General features: G+C 37.2%; 1 protein-coding gene across 1 annotated transcript; it reads right to left on the reverse strand.

Moving 5' to 3' along the window:
- Positions 1-351: 351 nt before the first annotated feature.
- Positions 352-26,838, reverse strand: tpcn3 (two pore segment channel 3). The gene is made up of 19 exons (XM_072383520.1): positions 26,446-26,838; positions 25,549-25,631; positions 24,914-25,028; positions 23,981-24,109; positions 22,201-22,317; positions 19,635-19,753; positions 18,216-18,317; positions 15,999-16,125; positions 15,162-15,369; positions 11,411-11,555; positions 11,031-11,216; positions 8,290-8,354; positions 7,846-7,933; positions 7,363-7,432; positions 6,654-6,870; positions 6,358-6,448; positions 2,263-2,376; positions 1,219-1,334; positions 352-894 (listed from the first exon to the last, which is right to left on the reverse strand). The coding sequence occupies exons 1-19, from the start codon at positions 26,533-26,535 to the stop codon at positions 761-763; spliced, it is 2,316 nt and encodes a 771-aa protein (XP_072239621.1). The 5' UTR covers positions 26,536-26,838; the 3' UTR covers positions 352-760.
- Between the last annotated feature and the right edge of the window lie 668 nt (positions 26,839-27,506).

Consider the following 27,506-nt stretch of genomic DNA (forward strand, 5'->3'; position numbering starts at 1 on the left):
CTGGTTTGGTTCCTATTAACTGTCAGTCTGGAACATTCTTTGCCTCTGACAGAGGGATATGCGTGAATGTGTATTTGAATTTGTGTATTTTTAAGTAGATTTGGATAAGGAATATATCAAACTTGTATTTTGTGGGACTTCTCCTTTAGCATGATTAAAAATGAAAAATCACAGTAATAGCTGCTCCTTGCTGATCTATTATATAAATGTATGTCACTTCATTGAATAAAACTATACCTATGACAATCTTCTGCTGTAATAATTGAATTATAAAAGTTTACATAATTAAATTCAACAAAAAAAAGAGTTGATTATGAATATTGAATTAATCTGATCTTAATTTATCTTTATTTCTTGCTTTTTGAAAATGATTTTTTTATATATCAAACTTCCATTATCTTATTATTTAAAATTTTACACACAATCTAATTATGCCCTTTTCTTAATCAGTTTTGGAAATTCTCTATAAAACATTCTTATTAATCATTTTCTGCTGGGCTCTAAAAGCCTTCCACATATTGAACATAAGTGTAAATATTCTTTATGAGAAAATACTGATTTCTTTTGTGCGTCTACATGGAGCTTCAGGACAGAAATATAAAAATATAACACTTGATATGACTTAGATCATTATCTGATCAAACAGTTGACACATTGCACTGAATAAGCATCTGATTGCAATATTTAAGGATCAATATGTATTAAACTATACATAAATGATAGAATCTGTTTCCCTTCATATACATTTGTAGATTAATGTCTATGCAGAGCTGAATGTTGGGTTTGCAAAGTTCCCAGAGCTCTGGGCTTCAGGCTCGTCATTCTCAGCAAAGTCTTCAGGGTTGAGATCTGCCTCAAACATTCGCTGCAACAATGCATCCACTGTCCTATATCCTGACACAGAAGACAAACACATTCATAATTGATACAGTGATCAATAAGCACTAACATTTTTTTTCTTTTTTTTGTTTCTATTCAAACACTTAGCCTGTTATTAAAATTCACCCTAAAATGTAAAATGTGTAAAATGTATCAAATATATTTGATGACAATCCAACACACAGCTAAGAAAATTAAATGATCAACCCTCCAGTCTTTTTTCTGTACATTTTATAGCATTTAAATTATTTCAAAACAATTCATATTTCCCCTCTTTCTTATGGCTTGCAAAATCATCTTGACATTTATTTTACTGCCACCTGACCAGTGTTAGCTTACTTTTTGAAGCAATTCTAAACATCAGGGCTGGTAAGTTTGGTTTTGCAGACTGGCCGGTTCCCAAGTCATTGTCAATGGTTTCCATGGCATTCACCAAGTTGTCATCCAACTTCTCCCTGGCCAACAAAGAAACTATGATGATTATCAAAAATATTAGTTTGATAAGGTTTCGTGAGCATAAATGTAACTCTGTCTGGACTGGCTTCATAAGAGCCTGTGGACCATTCATAATGAAGCAAAACTAGTAAAACATACCAAATAAATTACTAAGTAACAACATGAAAGTGAACCATGATAACAATAAAAAAAATTCTGTCTTGCTTCTATGTAGATTAATACAAAATAACAAATGATAAGCACAGAAATATTCTAAATTAACATAAATGCCTACACAGCTATCACAAGGACCGCATCCACAGTAGAGAGCAATGCACAAAATTAGAAACAAACACAAAAATGAAAAAAGCAAAAAAAAAAGAGAGTAAAACTGCATTTCTAATCGTGACCAATCCTGGCCGTAAATAGATGTTCAAATAATAGCCTGGATCAATGGACATGATGTCAAACCATTTCTGTATGTTAATTGATGATGTGTTGTTATTCAGACACTGAAAAATTCATTTTGGACTTGTATACCATTTACTTTCAATGATTTTCCAAATCTTTCATCAGTATGGAGATTGCATTCTTGTCACGTGGTCCCACATTTTTATAAGAGAGTGCTGGCCTAGCTGTAAGCTGGTTTTACAATATCTTTTTAAAAAAGAGGTGCATTCAAAGATGTTCTGATTTTTAAAAGTCAAGAGTCATAATCTAAGCTTTAGAAAATAGTGAACTGTGATATAAAGTAGGCAAGTTTTAAAGAATGTTTGAGAACACACCAAAGCATTAAGTGGTGGCCCTTTCAATACATCATTCATAAACTATAGTACAGTCAATAGTGGTGCTAATAATTTTCCAACATGATATCTGTATATGGTGCAATTATTGTTTAAACTCAGTATACGTGTATGGATTGTGTAATTGATTGTCATGTTAACGTACTTTTCCACAGCTAGCTCCAGTTCCTCGATCTTCTTCTCCAGAGATGTCTGCAGATCACTTTTATCCACAGAGTACTCCACAAAGAACGCCTCAAGGACAAACGCCACAAAAATACTGAGGGAGAAGACATAAATAAAACAAGAGATTGTGAGGTACAGATGCCGAGAACGACCGTGGATTTTTTTTATGCAGTTATTATGGAAGTAAATGTGTCATCGAATTTTGCAAAAAAAAAGTGATTAAATTTCTAGCACTGAATATTTATGCATTGAAATTATGTAACTAAATGTTTTTCAACGTTAAAATATTCAACTGCAAAAAATTCAACCGCAAATAATTCAACCGCAAAAAATCCGGGAACCCAAGGAAGACATGTCGATTCTAGATTCAAGATCGGGAGCGTGCCAACCAAAAGGAGCGAACACGAGTCACCCCAATACAACTTCGGCTTGTCGGCTAGCATTGTGACCGGATTTTAGCCGAGTCCAACAATAAAGGGGCTTCGGTAAGTGTTTTAACTCTTCTTTATGCCATCAGTGTGGTTTGTGTTTTTAAGATTCAGTAATAGACAGCTGACATTTGTACATTAACAGACTGTATTGGACATGAACTAAACTGAAGTTAAACGAGAGCGTACAGCTGGTCAGAATATGCATTTTCTTCTAGTTTTGAATTCATTTAATGATGCTGAGATCTTTGACAAGCTATTAGGAGTGATTGGCGGAATTTTGAAACCAGGAATGGGCTTGAAGAGCGCCCCGCTCCCCACTATGCTGCAGCGGCTTTAGCGGAGCATGTGCAGACGCATAATCCCAACAGTAAACCGGTTATGCTGTTTACATGCACGACGATGCATGTCCAACAATGATGGGACTTCCGTTTGTTTTAACTCTATTATAGGCCATCAGTGTGTTTTGGGTCTGTAAGATTCAGTAATAGACAGCTGACATTTGTACATTAACAGACTGTATTGGACTTGAACTAAGCGGAAGTTAAATGAGATGACATTCGGTTTTCAGACATAAGCACATTATAGTGTGACCACGGTTTATTGTCCCATACGACCTTACAGTTGTAAAGCAGAGATTGTGATCTGTCACTGAATTTTAGAAAAGTTCTTAAAGTAAAGACAGATGAGTAGAAGTTAAAATACTAGTTTGACTTTACAGAAAGCAGTTTAAAAAAAAGCACAAATGAACAAGGTTTCGGTTTAACGAGTAATGTATTAACTAGTCACTCAGCATGCATGTGGAAACCTTAAAGTTACTTTCGGCTGATGGGAAAATGAACAGAACAGACTAGTTAAGCCCTCCCTGCCTCAAAGACAACTACATAAACATCACTTTTTTCACATGTTATGACAAATGTTCACATTATTTATTGACAGTATATTTTAAATATCCATCCATTTTCTATACCCACTTAATCCAACTGTCGGGCCGCGGGGGGACTAGAGTATATCCCAGTCATCGGGTGAGAGGTGGGGTACAGGTCATATTTTACATATATCAAAGATATTTTAAACTTAGATTAAGATCTAAAATAATAAAATATAAAACACAATAACTTATGTTACAAGTCGAGAGATATATGCATGTGTCTTTTTCTCTTGCTCTCTCCACACTTTGTCCTGCAGGTGAGAGGTGGAGGATTGGCTGGCCCTGCCGCCAGAGCATGTTGTGGATTGGCTCACACTCCAGCCATTTCAGCCAATCAGAGCTGGAGGACACTATTTAAAGACTCTCTCTTTTTGCTCTGTCTCTCTCTGACTTTGTCCATTAAGGTTTGTGGTGAGGAAGGGATACTGAAGTAAGGCTGGGGTACCCTGTACATTCACACACTCCGAGATGATCGTTACTCCAATAGGTTAAGGGTTGTTGCCACCAATGTATTTCTATTACTTTTTGACACTTTTGTAGATAAGATAGTGTTGCCCTAACCCAGGAACTGAACTTCCTGATTTAAGTTTTTTATTCATTTTGCAGAATTTATTTTTGTGTAAATTTGTTAATTTATTTACTGTTTTACAAATAATTTTTCTTATTTTCTCATATATGTCTGTCAAGTATATTTAGCCATTATTTTACTTTATTGATTAAAACTGTGGGAACTCTCATCTGATTGGATGGGGGAAGTAGCGCCTTCCTCCTTACACGGATGAGGCCGCGGCAGATCGGGTGAGGTGACTGAGAAAAACACACACTGAACAGTGGAAAGGAAAGTTGTCCAGAAAAAGATAATCAGTAACCTGTAACCGAGGATTTGGTTCAAGAGGAGCGAAATAAAAAAGGGACAAGCAAGACGACCGGGGATTGTTTATTCCTGGATTTCGTACCTTTGACTGTTTTGATGAGTTAAGCAAAAGTTAGCGCTGCTAGCTTATGTAGCGAGCATGGTAGTTACGCTCCAGTTCCACCGTGTGTGTATGTGTGTCAGGCAAGCACGCCTGAAGTTGCCAAATGGGATGTTTTGAATTATTTAGTTATTTTATTAAGATTTTGAGTATATGCTTTATATTAAAGTAACTCGTGTGCTGTAACAACATGAGCAAAGGCTCTTTATTCCATTTTTGTCTTCCTGCTCACTTAATTGGTTACCTGTGAAGTGCCGCTTGCTACTGGCAAATTAAAAACGCATGGTGTGCGGTTGCTGCTAAAAGTAACCCCTAAATATGTTTTGTTAAAAATAGTTTGAAATGTTTATTTTTTTTTATTTATTTATTTTAATTTAAAAAAAAATCTATTTTCTATCTATTTTTTCCAGCTAAAACAGTGATTCCAATGACTAAAATTGATTGTAAACTGAATTGAAGTTCATGATTCAACTTAAAATATATATATTTTTTTTGGTTAAAAATTATCAGAATTAATAAGTAATGATTAAGAACATTCCATTTCATGCACTGTGAAGATTAAGAAAACTTACCAGACCACTGTGTTAAGTACTTCTGATGCAGATTTACACTATTGCATCCGTTCAATAGTGTATTAGATTTTAGATGAGAATGAAAATATGGCCATATTCCTATGTAAACGTGCACAGAAATGGGAATGTGTGAAAGTTAAGTTACAAAGCTGTATGCAATAAGGGTTTTTGTTGTCATGCAGGCTGGGTTTTTTTCCCCGTTGTTGGACTTGATCTTGGAGTCTCTCCTCCTTGAGATGGTGAGCCACCCCAGACCCTACGATTCATCTATAATAACGAAGAAGACTTCAACCTTGTCCTCACTCAAGATCCACATTGTGGTAGGACCCCCCCCGGACCACAAAACACCGATTATAGACGAAGTGTGCACCCGAAACTTTTTTTTTTTTTTTTTTTTCAACTTTGAGAACCTTTATTTGACTTTTGACTTGACTTAATTGACTTGACTTGTTTTTTGAAGACTCAGAAACGGTGAATGCAGAGTATCTGTGATAATACTATTTAAGTTAATTGTTTTTTTTTTTTTGTGGTTTATTGTTACACTATTGTGTTCTATTTGTAATACAAGAGCTCTCTTCAACTCGTCAGTCTTCCGCAAGTTATGCTAGTTGTAACTCTACCTCATGACCCTACAACTGGTAAGGTACCGGAGGATACCTTAGTTACAATAGTCAGGCCTTTTGTTTTCTTTTTACTTTCCACTGACCTAGGCCCTATTTTATTGTACTTTGCTTATTTTGTTTGGCACAACCCGCACAGTTCCCTGAGTTCTTTCTTCATTGGTTGTCACTTAAATAATATTATTGTATACTCATTGAATCAGTATGCCAGTTAAGTATCTCAACTAGGTTGTCTGCAATGATGTTTAAGATCCAGCAGGTGTCAGAACTGAGTGACACAGTACCGAGACAGTATCAATACAGTTTGGGTAATGTGCTGCAAAGCTTCACGAGGCCTCATCTACCCATCACTACCAAACTACCAGCTAAACTATAAGCTAATTTTTTTAGATTTTAAGACGTGTACAGACTGGATAGAATAAGACTAAAACACGGGCTACTTTATTTTATTTTATTTTATTTTTTAAAAGCCATTTTTGGCCAAATTAGTGGCCCAGACTACATTTGGAGAGAGAGGACAGACAGGGGAGATGTTATTATTCTTACTTACTTTATGATGATGATGACTACCACAATGTGAAAGAGGACGAAAAAGATCCTGGCTGACACGTGGGTGACCGCGACAAAACCGCTACTGAGCAGTGAAGTTGTGTTAAGGAATTACAAAAGGTCTTAAAAAAAATAAATAAAAGGGCCACCGTGTGATCAAAGAAATGATTCTTGACTTATGACAAAATAGTGCAAAAGTATTTTGCTGAAATTTTGGTGACTAAGAGCAGTCACAAGTTATTAAACGCAGATAAAAACAGTATTATCACCAGAAATGCATGTTCATGAAAAGGATATCATGCCACTGGTTTACCACAGTGAGCTCCACCAGTAGGATAAAGGAGGACACCACGTTGTTGAAATTATTCTTGCAGTAGTTGAGTTGTGCGAAGGCTGTACCTTTCAACACAGGGTTACCACAGTAAGCCTTAGCCGGGTCAGTAGCATCCTCGTAAAACTTCACCTTATCTTTAAAGAGCTCCATTCCCACCATGGCGAAGATGTAGTACACAACCTAAGGAGGAGGACAGTGAAAAGATGCAAACTAGTTTTAATCTCTGGTAGAGCAGTGGCTCTATGAAAGTCAGCTTTTGCAGACCAATCAATCCAACTCTTTGGCTTTAATTGAAAAACTCCTTATTCCATGCTCCCATCACCTTGTGCTGTTCACATTGTGAAGAATTTGAATTAGCCTTATTTTAGACCAAATATTAGCAGAACTAATGCCACTCCTGCAGCACATTGTTTTTATAGATAGAAATTGTTACAATTATAAATGACTAAACTAAGATGCTGAACATAGCAAACCTATCTGCATGTGGAGTTTTCTAGCATACTGATATTAGTATGTAATTGGAATTTTTTTCTGTCATATACATTTGAAGAGCTACTAGAAAGATAGTGGTTGTTATTATACCACAGTTCAGAGGATTTTTAAGGGGACATTGAAACAATTTTAGAAGTATGACAATATGCTAGAACAAGTAATCCATTGTGAGCTACTTACAATGATGAGCTGCCCAAATGTGAGGATTGCTGGTCCAATCCTGATCAGCGTGTTGACGATTGTACGAAATCTAACAGACAATAAAATCAAGACAGACGAATAAGCGTGGACACATGACAAGGAGTCTCATGTAGGTATATATCTATATCTATATCTATATCTATATATATCTATATATATCTATAGATATATCTATATATATCTATAGATATATCTATATATATCTATAGATAGATATATAGATATCTATAGATAGATATATACACACACACACACACAAAGTGATGAGGCAGAGGCAAAAATTGTTCCTCCAAATGCATCTGATATTTTGCTGTTTAGCCATTACTATGGTTACTTGCACATGTAAATGTACAGTATGTACCCAGAGACATATGGCCCACAACCATTTTTGAAGCAGGCGCATGCCAACCACTCAGAGCCCTGTACTGTGGAGAGTATCAAACAGTGCAGATGCAGTCAAACCTTTCAATACTGTCCACCACCCGAATAAGTCTGAGGACCCGCAAGATGAAGACGATGTCCAGGATCTGTTGGCTAGTGTATTCCCCCGCTACATCAGGATAGGAATAATCATTTAGTAAGACAGACAGTCTATTTGAGCAACATTTCACTGAGACACAATAAAGCAGCTACCAACAATTACTTTCAATCCCTGACTCATAGACATACAGACATGTATGTATATATATATACATTTTATTAAAAAGAATCTAAAGAGTATTGTATTGGAATGTTATCACATCTGTCAAAAACACGGGATATCAATGTCAATTGCAATACTCTAATCAATCAATTGACCTAATGTTTCATAGCAACTAAATGTAGTTGTTTTAGCTTTTTGGTTTCCCAGTTTAATCTTAACATTGAAGGAGAGCTGCCTTTTCATAAAAAACAAACAATGCTTACATGATTTCAAGGAGGAATTGACGACTGTGGCAACAAGAGCAGAGATGACAATGATGGTGTCAAACCTGCACAAAGTCAGCACACATTAGAAAATATTAATCTTAAGTTAAATGTAGAAATACTTATTAGCTGTGAGGATGCTAAAAGCAAATCCATCATCATCTACCTTGTTTGTTTTCACATACTTTCAGTCTGTCATCAATATGTTTAACTACAGAAACATGGGACAGATGAATTTAGAGAACTGGATGCTGCCAGTTGCCAGGAGGCAACCTGTGTTTTTGCAACCAAAACTAGCAAATCAACTAAAAATCTTTGGATGTTTATTATGGATGAATGATTGTGAAAATAATCAAATAAATAAATTAATTAACATGAGTGTATCATTTATGGACCCAATGATAGAAACACATTTGCCCATGTAGGCAAAAAAAAAAAGGGTCAGTGACACCGCAGCAGTTTGTGTGCAGGGTTAGCAGTTTTTATCCTATCAGTTTTCATGACTTTGTCCAGAATCCAGTTCTGATAATTCCTCTGTAAGCATGCAAAGAAAATATAAAGCAAACATTTTTTTGGCAGGGGTCATCACAGCGACATGGCTCAACAGCAGGGGATACACAATTGCAAAACAGCAAAATTGCTAATGAAAATCAAGAAATATACACAAACAGCTGCAACACGTGTCCCTGTTTAATAAACTCAGTAGCCACTGTTTGAGATGTACCAACACAATGCAATCCAGCCTACCATACAGAAAGTAAACCTTTGTGGTGTATATAATGGATATTAGAAAAACTCAACTGGAATTAAAATGCCATGTGAGAGCACCTCATTCAGAAGAGACTGATCAAATTTGAGAAGGGGAACATAAGTCCTTTGATAATTCTATCAATAAGAAAATAGAACCATATAAAGCAAGCTTATCTGATCTTTGTAATGAACATATTCTTTCAACACTTTTGCACATTTTGCATGTTGACCAAAAGGCCAACATGAGGTAACGTAATGATGTTCTGGGAAGAACAGTTAGATTCTGAGTTACTGCTTTGAGGGATGTTGATGCACACACTATCCGATCACTTTATTGAGAGTCCATTTAAAATCTTAATAATAATAACATAACAATTAATTTATAATAAATAAATAACTTCAGTTGAATTGGAGAAATGCATTTAACCATGTGGCTTAGTTATTATAAGCCATTTTCACATGTACTGCAAACAGAGCCCTTTGTATAAAGTTCAGGTAATACCTGACAGAGCTTGTGTGTGGAAAAAAGAATGTAGATATCCAGTAAATTAGGGGATAGCAAGTGTGCTAATGACAATTGTTCAACGCTTTGAAAGGTGAAGAGAGAATTATCAATTATTAAAAGTGGGGAGATCATTAGATTGTAGTGATGGTGATCAGTAATGGCTGACTGATAAATCATGGAACCAAACAGTGCACATATAGTTGTAAGAACATGTCTGACAATATAGTTTCCAGTGTTTTCCTATAGGTGTAAAAGGGCAAATGCATAAATCAACAAACAGAATCAAAGATCAACAAACACACCATGATCAGTCCCATGGCAGGAAATTAACATGGAGGCATTTGTATAGTCAGGCTCTTGTATAGATTGCATTAAATGGTACAATGTACTAATTGAAGCGGCCACTAAGTGTAAGAAGTTTGAAAGAAAAAGCTTTCATTAATGAGAACCAAAAGTGATGGTTTCTAAATGTTTTGGTCTAATAAGTCTTTTAATCTTTGCATTTTCTGTTTATGCCTTTCCCTAAAACAACCTGTAGTTTTCACTCTTAAATTGACTGACTGAAAAAAACAAACAATTCAAGCTTTAAACTAACAAGCTATTTTACACCCGATAAAGAAAGAAAGAAAGAAACTGCTGTCTCAAGCAACAAAGAGCTGGTACAAGCGTTTCTTGGTATATCACTGAAAATTAAAGAAGCAACTGATAATAAGAACAGAAAAATTATACCATACCTCATACTTATAATCTGGGATGCAGATAAGCTGTGTGAAATGGATGTGACACAGCTGAATGATTTTTAATTTCTGAAGTGCACATTTCGCAATTCATTATTAAACAAGAGGCCCACATAAGTGCATAAAAAAATGTATTGCGTTCCTCCTTTGCCCATGCTCTAACTCTCTATTAAGGTGATTGAAATTCATCCATCCATCCATCCATCCATCCATTTTCTGTACCCACCTAATCCAATTCAGTCCCAGCTGCTATCCCAGCTGCCATGGGTGAGAGTCCGTGTACACCGTGGACAAATTGTCAAATTGGGCCACACAGAAACAAACAAGGCAGACAACCATGCACATACTCACACTCACTCCTAGAGTCAATTTAGAATGTTTTGGATGGTGGTAGGAAGCCTGAGTCCCCGAAGAGAACCCACTTATGCACGGGGAAGCCCCAACCACCACCACTGTACAGCCCTTGATGAAATTTAAAATAGTAAAAAAGAAAAAAAAGTGCTGATCGCATACCACCAGCTGTCACCTTGTTGGGGGAAATATAGGTATGATGTGTGACAATCTAGCTAGAATTTGCTTATTTTGTACCAAACTGTACATGTTTGATAGGAAACATTTATACATGCTATTTCATCAATGTCCATAAAGCATTCTGAATATTTGGTTATTTGAGACAAAAACAAACAAACAATTTAAATTCAACAAAGTATGATATTAGGTGAAGATAATGAACATCGGCTCTTCCTCACCAGTTCCAGAAGCTGTGTTTGGAGAAGAATGCCCTGGGTTCAAACACGTAGAGCTTAAAGAAGATCTCCAGCAGATAGAGAGTCAGAAAAACCCATTCCGAGTTAGAGATCATTGGATTCTCCTTGTCCAGACCAATAAACACAGCATTCACCAGGATGATCAGGTCATAAGCCATCACAAAACCCCTAAAAAAGAATTAAATAAATGAATTAACTAAAAACACATGACTATATCTGTAACCAGTCAAGTGAAACACAAAGCACCCATTTTCTAAAAATTGTCTTTTTTTCGTCTTTACCCTTTGCTCTCTCTTTACAGCTGAAAACACCAAACACATTGCTGCACAATGTTTATGGATTAACAACACTGTGCATCTCACCGGTGTTGGACAACTCTGCAGAGGAGGCGACTGGGAGCTGACTGGTAGACAGTGGGACATAAACTGTGAAGTGGATGTGGTCTTGACTTGAGCGTGATTACTTCTATGTTCAGGAGGTCCGCCAGCTGGACAAATGCCACCTTGCCTGACCATCATCCACCAAAAAAAGAAAAAACACAATAAAGAACGTTTTGTAAATTAGCAGGTATCCAACGGAGTATTTCAAATCATTCTAATGGGCAATTCTAGATGCTTCAGTAAGCATGTTTTCATTGCATTACTGTTAGTCAGACAGCAACTGAACTTACAAAATGCATGTAAATTTATTAGCCGACCAAAATCATACAAAATTGAGCTTCTGAAAAAATACAGACTTTATAACTGCAACATCATCAGACAAAATCAACATTCAAGTAACTTAACGACAACGTCTGTAAGTGTACAGTGAATTTGCCGATAGTTGCATGTACATTGACCTGAGGAAGAAAGTTCGAAGCAGTAGAAAAGTCAGAAATGGGATAAATGAAAGATTGTTGGTTTGGAAAGAGGGTCTATGCTGACAAAGCAACTACTGAGAAAATTGAAGTTTCAATGCCTTGTGGTACATCCAGGTGGGATTACCTTCGAAATGTAGGTGCCCAAGACACCAATCAAAATTCGAGATGTACATGGACAGATTTTGTACCAACAATATTTTATTCAAACTTGTGTAATTAAAACTGTAGGCATGGATGGAATTTTATTGTTACTTGTGACACAGTTCAGATGTTTTTGGGGCACACTTTTTGCCTTTTTATCATTGTTTCCAATAAGCTTTTCACCCCATTTAACCCCTCAAACATTTGACTTTTACAACCTAGTGATTAGTATTAAAAATGCAGGTTAGAAATGTGGTTTAGCCACCAATCAATATAAACACATTTTTAATTCTGTCCCCTTGTGCATTTTCTTTCTTTTTCCGGATACACTTGTTGTGAGTGTAGTTGTCCACAAAGCAGGCCAAAAGCCTTGCTGCTGCACATGATATTTCCATCAAATGGAATGTTTGTGTAACCTCTCACAGCTTGTCTTTTGTAAATGTAAACTTTATCTCAATAATGATAAAAAAAACTAAAATAAAATCATGTGCTGTAAAGATAAGCACTGTAAGAGTTTATTTTCATCTGCTGACCAAAGTTTCTGACTATTACACAAGTTTGAGCAGTACAGAATGATGAAGCAATTTGACTTCCCCTATGTGGAAGATAAGTGTGAAAATAATGACTAAGTAGATCTGTAGGCATCTGAAAAAAGCCTAATCTTTCAGGATGAGAGTTAACTGACGAGACTTCAACAGCATTCTTGATTTGAGTGAAATGACCAACGGCACAGATGCAATTTAAACACTTCCCACAAAACTCAAAGACATTTTGGTCACCAGAGGTCCGGTCAAACAAAGTTGGAAACAAACATCTTATGCATGTCCAACACATTATTTTTGTTAAATGTACTTATCTGTATATCTCTGAGATACAAGACCGAGTTTCCCTTGAGCGTCAATTGAGCTGGTTGAAGCTTGATAGCTTAAGGTAGCGGGAAATGGGTTCTTCTATGTTTGGAATAACATTCCTGGCTAACTTGAGGTAACAGCATAGTAGGACTCTCTGGACTCCCCGTGTTTTGGTTAATAGGTACAAACAATCGGTTATTTGCTCTATCCCAAATGAGCCTCCAGTTTGTCTAAAACAGAGTGTAAGGGTGACAAAAGAGCCAATGCTACATGGCAAGTGTAACTAAAATTAACAAGCTGAGGTGAGGTCTTTTGTTCTACTGAGAAGAGGCATCAAGACAGATATATCTCTCAGCTGGCTTGTCAACAGCTCAGTGTATCCCTGGAGCAACAGGAGAAGGTGCCAGGGGTGAGTAAGGTCTGGGGAGTCACATATCTGCCCCTCACACATTTAAAGTTTGACATAGAATAGAATAGAATAATACTTTATTCATCCCCCAAATTAGTCAAGTAGCTCAAAGAATTTAAATGTTTAAATTGTAAAAAAAGCCTTATGGCTGTGGGGACAAAGGACCTCCTTAACCTCCTGCAGCTGCAGTGAGATGAGCCTCTCACTGCAACCGCTCCTCTGTCCTGCCAGGATGCTGTGGAGGGGATGTTTATTGTTCTCCAAAACAGAACATAATTTCTTCCTCATCCGCTGCTCCACCACAGCACTGAGAGGGTCAAGCCTTCTGCTGACTACAGAACTGGCCTTTTTCACCAGTTTGTCCAAGCACCTACAGTTTTTGCCTGTAAAGCAACTCCTCCAGCAGACAACAGCATAGAACAGTGCACTCTCAATGACAGTGTGATAAAACATGCACATCATGTCACTGCAGACATTGAAGGACCTGAGCTGCCTCAGGAAGAAGAGACGGCTCAGGCCCTTCCTGTACACTGCTTCTATGTTGGCAGACTACTCCAGTTTATTATCCAGCAACAACCTCAGGTATTTGCAAGTCTAAACAGTCTCTATCTCCCCTCCATCAATGCAGACTGACTGGTATGGAGTTTTAGATCTCCTGAAGTCCACCACCAGCTCTTTCGTCTTAGTAGTGTTCAGGAGCAGACAGTTATTTTTGGTCCAGCCATTGAAGGACTCCACAAGGTTTCTGTACTCCCTCTCCTGTCCACCGCGCACACATGCCACAACAGCTGTATCATCAGAATACTTCTGTATGTGGCAGGACTCAGATTTGTACCTGAAGTCCGATGTGCACAGGGTGAAAAGAAAAGAAGCCAAAACAGTAGCCTATGGAGCCCCAGTATTGCATTCCAGTGTTCCAGAAACACATCTCCCCATCCTGATTTACTGTGGTCTGGCAGTCAGATAGTCTATAATCAATGATGTCAGGGGACCACACCCATACCTAGAAGCTTGTCTTTCAGTATGGGAGGCTGTATGGTGTTGAAGGCACTGGAGAAGTCAAAGAACATGATCCTCACATATGAACCAGGCACATCCAGATAAGCATATGCCTGATGCAGCATGTACAGAATCATAAAGACATAAAGGGGGACACGAAAAAGGTATACATGGTATAGATGTTTTGATCCGTATTGTCACAAAGTGCACATTAAAATTGATGACCTTTGACAAATGTCTTGAAATTTTATCATGATGTTATGCAATCTTAATTTTCATGTTAATTTGTATAAGATAAATGTGTATTTTAATAATCTTTTTACCTTGCTGCTGCTGTCTTGGCAAGGACACTTGTAAAATGCATTTTTAATCTTTTTAATCTCAGTGAGACTTTTATTAATTTTCAATACGCATTCATTCATGTATTTTCTATATAAGCTTAATTCAATTCAGGGTCACTGGGGGTGGCGGGCTGGAGCCAATATCAGCTGCCATCGGGCAAGTGGTAGGATACACACCGATTGCCAGTTTATCACAGGGCCAATATAGGGGAAAATAAAAACAACAAGAAAAGCTGCCATGCACACTCATACGTGCCCCTTCAGTCAATTCAGAATCCCAAATTATGATAAAATGAAGCCGGAGTACCTGGGGAGAACCCACACTGATACAGGGAAAACATGCAATCTCCAGACAGAAAGTCGAGATTTGCACCAGTATCCTCTTTGCTGAGGTGACAGTGTCCACTACCACAATATTGTGCAGCCACTCAATGAATCCATTTTTTTGGATAAATATAATTTAACAACCTAAATCCAGAAGAAATCTCAAATTCTTGGTTTGTGTCAACCCACCGATGAAGCCTTGGTTCTTGTCATCGGAGACACTCCACAGAAGCTCTCTGTGAGCGTTATTCATGCTAGGCTGGACCTGTCGAACAAGCTGGTTCCAGGTGGCCTTTGTCACCACAGGCTGGCCGCCCTCTTCTTTGTGCTCCTGCAGAACGGCGAATGCTTGCACCATCTTGTGCCGTTTGGCCCTCACCAGCTGCCGTACCTCCTCCTGTTGAAAATAGTTTCTCACAATCAGCACATTATATAATACATTTAAAAATATCTATTGTAAAATATTTGCTGTTGATTGATTAGAAAACCAACAAAACAGGAGAAAATTTAAAGATTCAGATAATAAGACGGGAGCTTTTTGTCCCATTTCTTTTTTTTTTATTGTTGGGATGACTTTAAGGTGCATCTGTACATCTATGGCATGCTATTCCCCCAAATAAGCAAATGTGCACAACATAATGTTTACATTAGTGAAAAAAAAAGGGTTCAGATTCCATTTTTTACTTTTAAAAATACATTCAGTGTTTTTAATAAAAAGTTTTGTTTTCCACCGTGTTAAAAATTTGATGTATACTTAATAAATATCAGAGCCTTTTTCTAAAGGTGTGTTTAGCAACTCACCACAACAGCTACAGAAAGTCAGGGGGGGGTTATACTGCTGTGTCCCTGACACTGAACATTTCAGTTCAGATCATGGTTATATGATGCATAATCTTAAACAAATTATAACAATCTGAAAAACATCAAGCAAACCAGGCAGAGTGGCATACCAGTACAAAACTATTGGTCCTGTAAAAAAAACTTTTGTAGTGTTAAAAAAGTTTTCACTCAGCCAGGCCGATGTACCTTCAAGTTTTTCTTGTAATTGTTGTAAACGACAGCCAAGAAAATGGACATGAAGATGTACGTGTTGATGAGGATGTACAAGATGAAGAATATGGCGAAAACAAAGCTGGCGTTGTATGCAGGCATCCTGCCAATGAGAAGCAGATAATAAAATATGAAGGCCTCAGATACAATGAGAAACAGAGAGTGCGAAAATGCTAGATGAGAAGTCACTTCCTTCTTCTTTTCTGTGCAGCTCAGATAGTTCCCCTTTCTGCTCAAAACTGTTGATGAGGTTTGAGGACAATAAAATGTTGTCTAACTTATGACATAAATGCAATTTCTATACACAAGAGACAATGCTGTTCAACGTAACGTCCACACATTAAATATTCAACATAAATTTACACAACTTTAGAGAGGACACCTGCTCCATGACTACTGACAGAAAAGTGTTCCAATGCATACGATACTAGACATGTGCATACATCTGAAATGTGTAATACATAATACATTTCCTTATTTGAAAGTCAGAACAAAAAATGTGTAAAATATTTCTGAATACAGACACTGACACTGAGGACAGCTGTACATGTTTTGCAGACTCAATTCTGAATTAAGAGAAGATAATATTTGAGGTTCCTGTAAACTGAAATCACAGAAGTGCTGTATGTATTTGACTGTTTTCATGCTTAACATCTGACATCTTAACATCTTTTTGTACACAGTAGACTCAATATTCTTTTTGTATATTACTTCATATGTGTTTTGCATCTCATTTTGCACCTCTTGTGTAGGTGTGCTTTATGGATGAATTGAGTGAAATTCTTTGCTTACACGTTTCAAGATAATTACTAATGTATAAAATATGAAAAGTGTATAATCAGTAAACACTTCTGCCAGCGTAAAGTATGTTCCGATAAAACCCCTAAAGACTCATCTCGATTCAGGCATTTGATATGAAGAATAATCCTGCTAATGACACAAAAATAGCATAGCACACTTTTGGATGTGTGAGTGAAAGTGTCTACAATGGTTTAAGTTTCACTGACAGTTATAAATGCAGGTTTTTATGGGATTTTAGTTCTGTATATATATATATACATATTCTGTCACAGTCTGCTCATCTCCTGTCTGCTGGTATTTTTCCACTCACCTGTCTCTGCTCCACTCTGCCAGTCTGCCACGCCCCGCTCATCAGGCCAACTCCCTACACCTGTGGCAGCACCTGCCTCTCATCAATACTGGCTGCATTTAAGCCTGCTCCTGTCATCTCCTCAGTGCTAGATTGTTCTAGTATCATGTCAGACTTTCCAGCGTTCATTTCCAGACTGAGCGCCTCCCGACCTCGCCTGTCCCCGACCTCGCCTGTCCCCGACCTCGCCTGTGCCCACTCTCTGCCCTGGATATTACCTCAGTCTTCTGTCTCCGACCATGAGTTCTGCCTGTTCCCTCCTGTTTTTTTTGTCTGCTCGGCTCTGCGCCTACACGGCTCTTTACTGGACCTGTCTATAAGTTAAGCCATTAAGAACTTACTACCTGTCTGCCTGTGCTGGGTTTGGGTTCAAGTCATACCCTTGACATATTCAGACATCATTACATGATCATAAGTTATTTTCATTGTCTAGAACCTATGACAAATTCCTGTTACATTATTTTATGGAAAAAGAAGATATAAACTACTGCAATTTCAGTTTCTATCCAGTTTTCCTGTCTGTGTTCACTGAGCTGTCTGTTAAAAGGCAAAAAAAATGCCCCAATAAAATCATTTAAAAAAAAAATAAAAAATTTACATGGAAATACACCTATTTTCAACCGTGAGTAACCACAGCTTTTTGGTTGTTTTGTTTAGATTGTGCTCTCTTAACATAAGGGTAAGAATAAATAGTTGCAATGTTGTGAGTTAAGAATTATTTGCAGTAGCTCAGGAGATATAATGATCATCTAAGCATTAAATGATCAGTGGTTTAATCCCTAATCTACAAGACACTCAATTTGTACCTAATGGACCTGATACACTTAAATTTTTCATTGTATCAGTTTGTATGGTCTAAAAGTGCAACTGCTATATAACTTCACTCCATTTAACATTTTTTAAACTCTGCCATCTTTCAACAAATACTCTGATCTGCTGTAAATAATGCAGGATTTAGAATACTTTCAGTTGGGGACTTGTTTCAATGAAGACACATTTGTTACAGCTCAAAAATACACAGAGTAAGCACAATGTTTCCTTACATGACATCAGGACTGTTTGCTGTGGTGACAAGGACGTACAGGTCAAAGACAATGTCCAGGTAGTTGGTGAAGTATGGAGCTCCATGTATGGTCTTCAGATCTCTGCAGAGAAAACAAACTGAGAACTACAAATAATACTAAACTTTAAAAATGTCCTAGAAATTTTACCAGGAAAAAGTTATTATAGTTCTATCAAAAGAGAGAGATGATTTCAATGAGAAAATAAATAAAAAAGTTTCACATTTCGCTTCAAATGTTTCAAATGATGTTTTGTATACTCTTTAATCAAATTAAGAAATAATTAAGGTTTAAACAAAGCAAAAACACTCAAATTTAGAGTTATGGTGCACAGGTTGTAGTCAAGCGTAGTTTTATGTGCACATCATATTAAACAGGATTGTGGTGAGTTTTAAATCATTAACATTTGAGTGCAGTATATTTAATAACAAAGTTACCACACTTTTATGAATCAGAACCAAGTTGCTTACTTAGACCCTTAAACCCTTAAACCCTTGATCGTATTGATTTAATTCCATGAGAACAACTTATCCCTATAGGCAGAATGTTATTAGGAATGCCATATTCCCTGGACAAGTCCTTTTTTGCTGAACTATCATTGTCATATTATTATGATTAGCTGCCTACAAAATAGCGACCTGTCCAGGGTGTAGCTAAGGAGAAAGGTCAGTGGTTCAACTCTAGGTTTCTTTCGGCCTCATGTCAAATTGGACAAGACACTGAACCCCACATTGGTGTATGAATGTGTGTGAATGATTAGAACAAAATGAATGTGTGAGTTAATGAGTGAATGTGATATGTAGTTATGTAGTCCTCTGAGTGGTCAGACTGACTCGCTATACAAGTACAGACCACTTACCATTTACCTGTCTCTCACCTGATTGCAACTGATAGGGTTCAAGCTTTTTACCTCCCCCTGTGATCCTGAATTGGAAAAAGTAGATGGACAGATACTAGCTAAAACTAACACAGTCCATTTAGTGTATGTAGTTTGTACATTTATATATACTTAAAAGCAGAGCTCTCTGCTCAGTGGTTGAGAGATGTTCAATTTCACTTATTTAGTTTTTGAACAGTTTTAAAAAATAAATAACTTTTTGAGCTTTGATGATGCTGGTAAGCAGTAGAGAGCCAGAGTTAAGCTTAGAGGCTGCTTGTTGCATCTTTATATATACAGCACAGACATAACAGTGGTATCAATCTGAACATTAGAATTGCAGCAATTAAAAAACAAAAAAGTTTCTTTAGTACTAAATGTCGAGATGTCTGGAGGGCAGAGATCAGTCAAACGATTCCAAAAAAGAACTACCAGTATTTGCATTTACAGAGTACAGTTTAGAGGTTACTTACATCAATGTAAAGGATGTTCTCAAATCATAATAAGAAAGGCAGCTGTCTCACCGTTTGGCCAGCAGCTTGAGGGCCATGAGTGAGAAGATGAGGACGCTGAACATGAAGAGCAGGAAGACATAGAAGATCTGAGGTAAAGCATTCCGGATGCTTCTGAATGCTCTGCGGAGCTGAACACAAACAAACAAACACACACCAGCGAAGTTTATGCTCATCCTCTCAGGGGACACAAATCCACACAGACAGACACTAACGATGCATTCAAATCAAATCAAATCAAATTTTATTTATATGGCACCTTTCATACTTTAAAAGCAACACAAAGTGCCTCACAGAGGCTAAAAACAACAATGATAAGACATACCAACCTTCCCACCCCCATAAAAACCCAGAAAGAAACGGACACAGACAGACAGACACACAAACTCAGACCCACCACACCTATTACAGACATGGCTGGGCACCAAGGCCTAAGGCAAGGAAAAAGCCACCCTTGGGCACTACAATGAGAGGGCTCCTGACCCACGACCACAGGGAGCGCCGCCAGAGACAGCCCTGACCCGGGCAGACAAGAGGCCCCACACCAAGGTGCAGAGCTCTCCAGCCACCCGGGCCAGAGCAGTCCACAGGACAGCACCCCCGTCAGTGGACCAAAAGCAGCTCCCAGTGTGGTAGGTCCCCATGAGGAAACATTCAGGCGCCATTCAGACTGAAACATTTCAATATTTAGGAACAGGAAATTTCACTCAAACAGTTTTAAAGATTGATGTAAACTGACCATCATCCATGGATGGGAAAACAACATCATCATTGCACACACATGCTTACATTATTAAATTCTTACTTCTGAGGAAAAAAATGCTTCATGTATAAATCTGACTAAATTTGAAAAAAAAAAATCTGCAATGTAAAGTGATAAGGTGTAAAGCTTAATCAGATACATTTTGACCCAGAAAATCAACAACCACTGAACAGCTGCAATATGACACAATAGGTCAAATAAAAATGCTTGTTTTTATATGTTCAATTAATTTATTGATATTTTGTAAAGCCCTTCTTTACGCTGCCTGTTCATAGCAAGACTTCTACACCTTGCTGGAATAAGCGGTCAAAGTTGATGCACCTCTGGATCTGGGACAGCTACCACAGACGGATACACCTTTCTAGACAGGGATGCCACTTCTCTGTTTGCTCAACAGAGAGCATGTTTTATGCTTTGTTATGCTGTTAGTCTATACTTTGTCAGTATGAACAAGAAAAGGCGAACAATTGCAACACAATGAAGTTGTCTACCTTGTTGTGTTATAGCATGAGCTCTATGTGGAAAAAGGTTTTTTTTTTTTTTTTAAAGTGAGGTTACGTGGAGTACTTATGAACAGTCTGTTTTTACCTGCAGTAGACAATGGTCAAAGTGCTCTCTCTTTCTCTCTCACACTCAATCAGTTTACAGAAGCAGGGAGGAAAAGCAACAAGGTGTAAAAATACGAAATATTCACTTGAACTGCACTGATATTTTTGATGATTTTGAGTTGTTTTAGTAGGCAACATAATAAACCATAAACCAACATAATAATTCATTTGGTGGCTCCACTTTGAGTAGCTGCTAGCTTGATGGCCCCTTCAAAATTCTACTTTGCTTAATCAAGACACTTATAAAGGAAATTATCTCTGTAGCAGTAGATCATTTGTATATGTCTAGCTTTTTATGGTCTCTCAGTCTTGGATGTTGATCTGATTCTCAGCAATATCTCCAAGGCTAACAATAATCTATTTCCACATGCAAGGGTTGAATATTAGGATGATTTTGGATAATCTGGATGGGGCATTTGAATTTAACAGTGATTCCTATTTATCTGAGCCAGAGTATACAAAGAAAAGACCCTGGACATCAAAGGGAAGATGAGGGAAGAGAAAATATCAACTGCCAGAAGGTCATTTACCCTGTTCTAACACATTGCTGCTGTTTAGACTGTTAACAGTCATGGCATTCTCAAAGAAAGCCAAGATTTTCATGTTTATCAACACTTCATATGGGAATCCAAGGGAAATTAAAGCCCAGGAGGGCAAATCCTGGAATGTGCTGTGAATATGATCTCTTTTGGAAATTAAAAATTCTGGAAAACAATGCATGCATGTACCATCTTCCGCTTTAAACTTAAGACTCAGGGACCTTTGTGTTTATGCAGAGGAGGTGAGGTGTTGTATATGACGAAACCCAATGAGTAATTCTGGGACAAGGTTTTTTTCAATCCTTTTGGCCAATGCCAACTGATATTTGGTGTCAAAAATGCATTTCATACAACCAGCAAGACCAGGGTCTAAATAAATTCTAATTAAGCATATTTTCATGTTCACAATAAAAATTAGTATTTTTTCTTTCTATGAAGTTACTCCTGACTATGAACTATACTGTTACCTATCTAATAAACTGTACCATTTTCTATGAAGGTGGCACTACAGAAAAAAACTTTAGTTATTCAAATCTAAAGAAAAGTAAATGGATAAGACAAGTTCCTAAATTTCTCACCGCAATGGTCTCGAGTAAATTCCAAAATCTGACTCAACATATTGTCTATAAAGCCATGATCACTGACTGTGGGTTTAACCAGATTCTTACCTGCCGCCCTTCCGTGACGTTGACCAATAGCAGCGGGCGCAGGACTCTGGACCAACGGACACTGTAACAGTTTGCCGCTCTCAGCGCTCCATAGATGATTATATCAATCAGAGTGAGCTGGTCGACACACATACAAAGAAAGTAATTTATTGCAATATTTCAAATGTTTAATAGGTTATATCACAAAAAAACAAGCAAACTATATTTTTAGTCTTTTGACAGGCTTGCTTGCAATTTATCTGTTATAATGTCATCACAGAAGAAGAGTATAAGAATAAGAATATAAATGTTGTTTTTTCGATTCAACTGGAATGGCATCTGACATTTACAATTAAGAAAGAAATCAACTGGCAATTAATCCTGCAGAATAAAGATTAGCAAACTATTGTAGCTCAGGGTGTATATGAAGTAAGTGTGTGAAATGATCAAAATGCCCAAGGCTAAGAATTTTGACTTGTACTTACTACCACCAGCAACAGCAAACAGAAGTCACGAGAGAAAATTGAGAATGGAAAGAGAATTCAACAGCAGCTCAGTCAGAAAAAGGTCATTAACATGAAAGAGAACAAAGCTTAGCAGCCTTGGTGTAATGCACACCTACACTTAACCCACATTCTAGGGCCACTCTTCGTCTCAATATGCAAATAACTTGAATTAATCAAATTATAATAATTCATAATAATTATTTTTCATTTTCACATACCATACTGCCACTACTACTATAAGTATTATAAATACATACATACAATATACATAGAGTATTCCCTGTATCGTATTGTTATAAGAAAGCCACCCCTTTTAGTACTTATATTAAAACCTGATATCTTACCACAGTTAAACAGGCATGTAGCAACTTTGTGACAATTCTTCAACTATTCAATCTTAGGACTTATCAACACACATTTCAAAATAATGGGCCCTCTCAGCCACAATCCCATAAAAACACACTACCTTGACCAAATACACAAAGTAAGACCAACTTAAAAAACAATTGTTCTAACAATAAAAGGAAGAAATATTGCTGTAATCTAAGTGTTAAACTGCAGTATTTCATATTATTTTATGTGATAGGGAACCTCAGAGTCACTGAGTCACCAGGAAGCTTTTCTGCTTTAAAAGGCGCTGACGAGGCAGTATCTCTTGCTAAAGGTTGCTTCACAACAACAGGCCCAAAGTCATCTCAGCAAATTCTGGCAGCTCACAGACAGGAACTCTGCTCAGCACACTGCTGCTATTTCAGCTTTTACTCAAAAACAAGGAACTCCTCTGAGTGTACGATTCACCAACTGTCAACAGGATACATAATCCCAAACTCTAAGATTCATTGACGTGAACATGTCAGCTGTAATTGTTTCTTTAACAGTTTTCCACGTGAGCAACTGGACCATTTGGGAAAACCTATCCAAAATTAAACGGCAAACAAATTTACACCCATAACTGGCCCTTAGTTTGGAAGAATTTTTTTTTTTTAATTCAGTAGAAGATTTTTTTTTCTTTGAAGTACTATGAGCTAGCAGTAGGACACATTTTTGAATAATTGGACATTAACCTCACCATTTCCAACTTCTCCAATAGGTATAAAATACCAGTGTCAAATACAAATTCATAAATATTCCCATCCTGTTAGATCCTGATTTAATGTAATGTTATGAAACAAATTCAATTCAGAAGCCTTTTAAACTGCTTTAGATATAGAAGATACAGATAAGGTATTCACACCACTCTGAAAATGTAGACAAGACATTCTACTGCACTGCTCAAGCAGATAAACCAGATATACCATGAGGATAACGATGATGCAGATATTTTTCGGGTCTTTCCAGAACTTGTCTCGAGGAATCACCTTGGCGTAGTGAACAAGTCGAAAGGTGAAGAGGAGCAGACAGAGCAGCTCCACCAGCATGGTGGCCTAGAAACAACACAGTTGATATGACATTCACCAATGCAGCTGTTACATCCATTCACTTACTCTCTCAGAGTCATTCTCAAATAAAGCCCTCCTAGGTTAATATCTAACTTCAGTGCAGGTGTGAAAACGTCATAAAAAATAATAATTTAGCTGTTTTTTGCGAGGTGACTTAGTTTTAGCATGAGATCTAACTATAGTTTGATGACTGCTTCACCCCAACAGTGAAGAGAGCATTTCCTGGCATGCCTTGAATCCAGTTGTCCCCTTTGACTGATTGCTCACAGCAATTTAATACAGTTTAATAGAGTTGTTCTGAGTGATCACCTTCATCTTACAGTGAAATTTTTGTATCCTGATGACTTTTCTGTGAGGTAGTGCACTCAACCATTATCATCAAACAAACAAATTAGAAAATACCATTTGGGAGATTGGAGGTCCACCTCTCCAGTAAATCAGTATTTAAGCACAGTGAAACTGTTCTAATGGCTTGAAAAGACACAATGTTTTCTTTTCCTTTAAAATGGTAAACCTTCTTTCATAAAAATGCAGCTCTCCTAGGTTGTATTTGCAATATCAGCATGACATGAAGCTTTAGTTATGGAAACTTGAAATTGCAATTGCTTCAATATGAAATGAACATAGTATTAATTCCCCAGTTCAACAAGGGAAATGAATCCAAGAACATAAAGTTCAGATATCACTATGTAAACAGCAGAGAGCAGATGTTTACAGATACAAAGCTGAAAAAGACTTCAGGGAAATACTCAGTCTGCTCTGTGATGCAACACTGCAAAGCCATCGTACCCATATGGGCAGAGGGAAGACAGCCGGCTCCTCAAAGATGGCCAGAGATAGATCGACCAAGATGACAAAGTAAAGGACCACCTTAAGGAACCAGTGATTGTAGAGCAGATATAGTCTGTAAACACACACAAATACACAGTTGTGTTGTCAAGACCTAAGACGATGTTACATTGACTTTAATATTGACCTGAAGACTTATTCTAATTAATAACCTTTACCTAGTCTTTAAACCAATTATTCATCTTTAAAATATATATTTTTAAATACACAATGACGATTAGATGTCATAAATTTTTGATTAAAATCACTCTACAAAATCTTTTGTAAAATGAGCAAGCGCAGCAGGTAAAAGTAAATAGTGAATATAATTGGTGTCACTTTAATATGTCAGAATTGAAAATAATATTAATACTAATAATAATAAAACAAAAAAAACACAATTCAGTCTGAGATGTGCAAACTGCAGCTTTAAAAAATCCTCATGAACATAAGGGAAAGGATTCCCCCTTCCAGGGTATACTGACATGTGCGACCAGAAGGCAGCATATCAGATATAGAGTAGACAATCATGGTAAGAAAATTATGTAAAGCAAACCTGTATGAATATGATCAGTTAGATGTTCTGAAAGTCTCACCTGACAGCCTGAGGGGATGTATCAAAGAAGATGTTTCTGTTGTACTGGGCATCTGACACATAAATGGAAGCCAGGTCAAAATCCTGAAACACATAGAATAGAATAGAAAAATACTTAAGGCCATTCATTAAATATTTTCTCTATTTAACTTTCCTTTCAAAAATCAGATTCAGACATTGATTATATGATGGGTTTTTGGAGCGACGTTATCTGTACAGACAGTGCTTGCCTTGTCTAATGTCTACTCCTTGTGTTTCTGAGGTAGTCCTAATAAGAGCAACTTTCATCACAGTGTTTCAGAATTTTTGGGATCAAACATAAAGATAATCATAAAGAAAATCAAATCTAAGCTGTCTATTATGTCTTGAATAATGATTAATATTTGCTGTTTGCCAATAATTACTTGGCTAATTTGTCTACAACTACAGATTAGACAACAATCTAAATACTCATTGGTTGCACTTCTATGAGACTGTATGTCTCGGTAAAGGATAACTTAATAAAGCTGGGAGAATTATACTGTGATGAAAGGTTGAGATTTACTCTTCCACTGCTTGGAGATATAAGCCGTTAATCAGTCAGTTTAAGCTGATGTTTTGTCTGTGAACATATTCATGTGTAGTTTTCAGATTCCAAAAACTCAAAAACCGAGAAGTTGCAACTTGATCATGCTTGAAATATTTCTTTTTCTAACAGAAGACGCTTCTGATCGAGCGCCTCGATTCACTGTTCAAATGCTTTATGAGGCTAAAGGGACAAGAGTCCATCCTGTTTACTGCTGTCATGTGGAAAGACACGTCTGTTAACAGAAAAACCGAAAAAAAAGACAAACGTTTTAAACACCTGAAAACAGGGACATGGATCATAAGGATCAGCTGTGTACCGTCCGACTCTCACCTCTTTGGTTTTTGCATGATTCCCTCCGTTTGGAATTCCTTTTGCTGCAGACTCTTCAGGAATATTTTCAATGCTCTCTGGCTCCGGCATTTCGTCACGCTTTCAACACAGCTCTTCCCAAAACCTTTCCTTGAACTATGTAACTCTTCTGCTAAAGTTTCCAAACTTCAAGTCGCAGGCTTTGAGTTTCCGTCACTGGTCGAAGGAGAAAAACGAACACCCTTCTTATTAGTCTCACTTTTAGTTGAAAACGTCACCCCAGTGCGTCCAGCGCCGGTGTCCACATTAGCTGTTTTCTTATCCGCTCCAAATAAAAAGCTTCAGAACAACATCCATCCCTACCTTGGGATGACTCTGAACGGGTCCAAGCTGCTGTTGTTAGTTCTGCTCTTACAACTCAGGACTTGTGCTACCTTCAAGGGGTGACGGAAATATAGAGAGTAAAACCCGGCATGGGAAATTGTAACATGATTTTGACTAGTAGTAGTCGGAATTTAAATGATAAGTATCTAAGGATCGTAAGTAAAAAATAAGGGTCATACATAAATAAGGAAAAAGAGAGCGAGGGGATGAGCGAGTGAGAGAGGGGGTTTAATTGTTTTTTGTTTTTTTTTTGTTTACAACATTCAGTGCCTATTTCACACAGCATCACATTCGTTACTCTGTTTGCATCTATCCATTTCGGTTCATCATTGATTTGCAAAAACATACCCACTTTATTTTGTGAATAAATATTTATTCTTATTATTGTCATACTATATATATATATATATCTTTGACTTAGCCTCTATCTTGTTGTCTACAATATAACTTATTATGTGTACTGTTTGCTGCTGCATCAAGAGAATTTCCCGTTGCGGGATTTGTACTATGACTTGATTTGAGTTCATATTTTGTAAAATCTGTAATTTCATGATATTTATTGGAGACCCTGGAGGCAGCACAAAACGTCATGTGACTTACAACAGGATAACGGAAACGGAGACCAGGGAGACAGCTTTTTAACACGCATTCATTGAACAGATGCTCCACAATATAAACTTCAGAGTTACATTGCAAAT

The sequence above is a fragment of the Leuresthes tenuis genome, unplaced genomic scaffold (assembly GCF_036924035.1).
Source record: "Leuresthes tenuis unplaced genomic scaffold, fLeuTen1.0.hap1 SCAF_4, whole genome shotgun sequence".
Taxonomy (NCBI): domain Eukaryota; kingdom Metazoa; phylum Chordata; class Actinopteri; order Atheriniformes; family Atherinopsidae; genus Leuresthes; species Leuresthes tenuis.

Excerpts from the sequence above, each read along its gene's own strand:
- tpcn3 (XM_072383520.1), bottom strand. The coding sequence starts at position 26,535 with ATGCCGGAGCCAGAGAGCATTGAAAATATTCCTGAAGAGTCTGCAGCA. Across the intron at positions 22,318-23,980 it reads GCATCATCGTTATCCTCATG|CTCACTCTGATTGATATAAT; the intron begins GTATATCTGGTT and ends TGTGTCGACCAG. Across the intron at positions 16,126-18,215 it reads GCAAACAGTCCTGATGTCAT|GATGCCTGCATACAACGCCA; the intron begins GTAAGGAAACAT and ends TCTCATTGGCAG.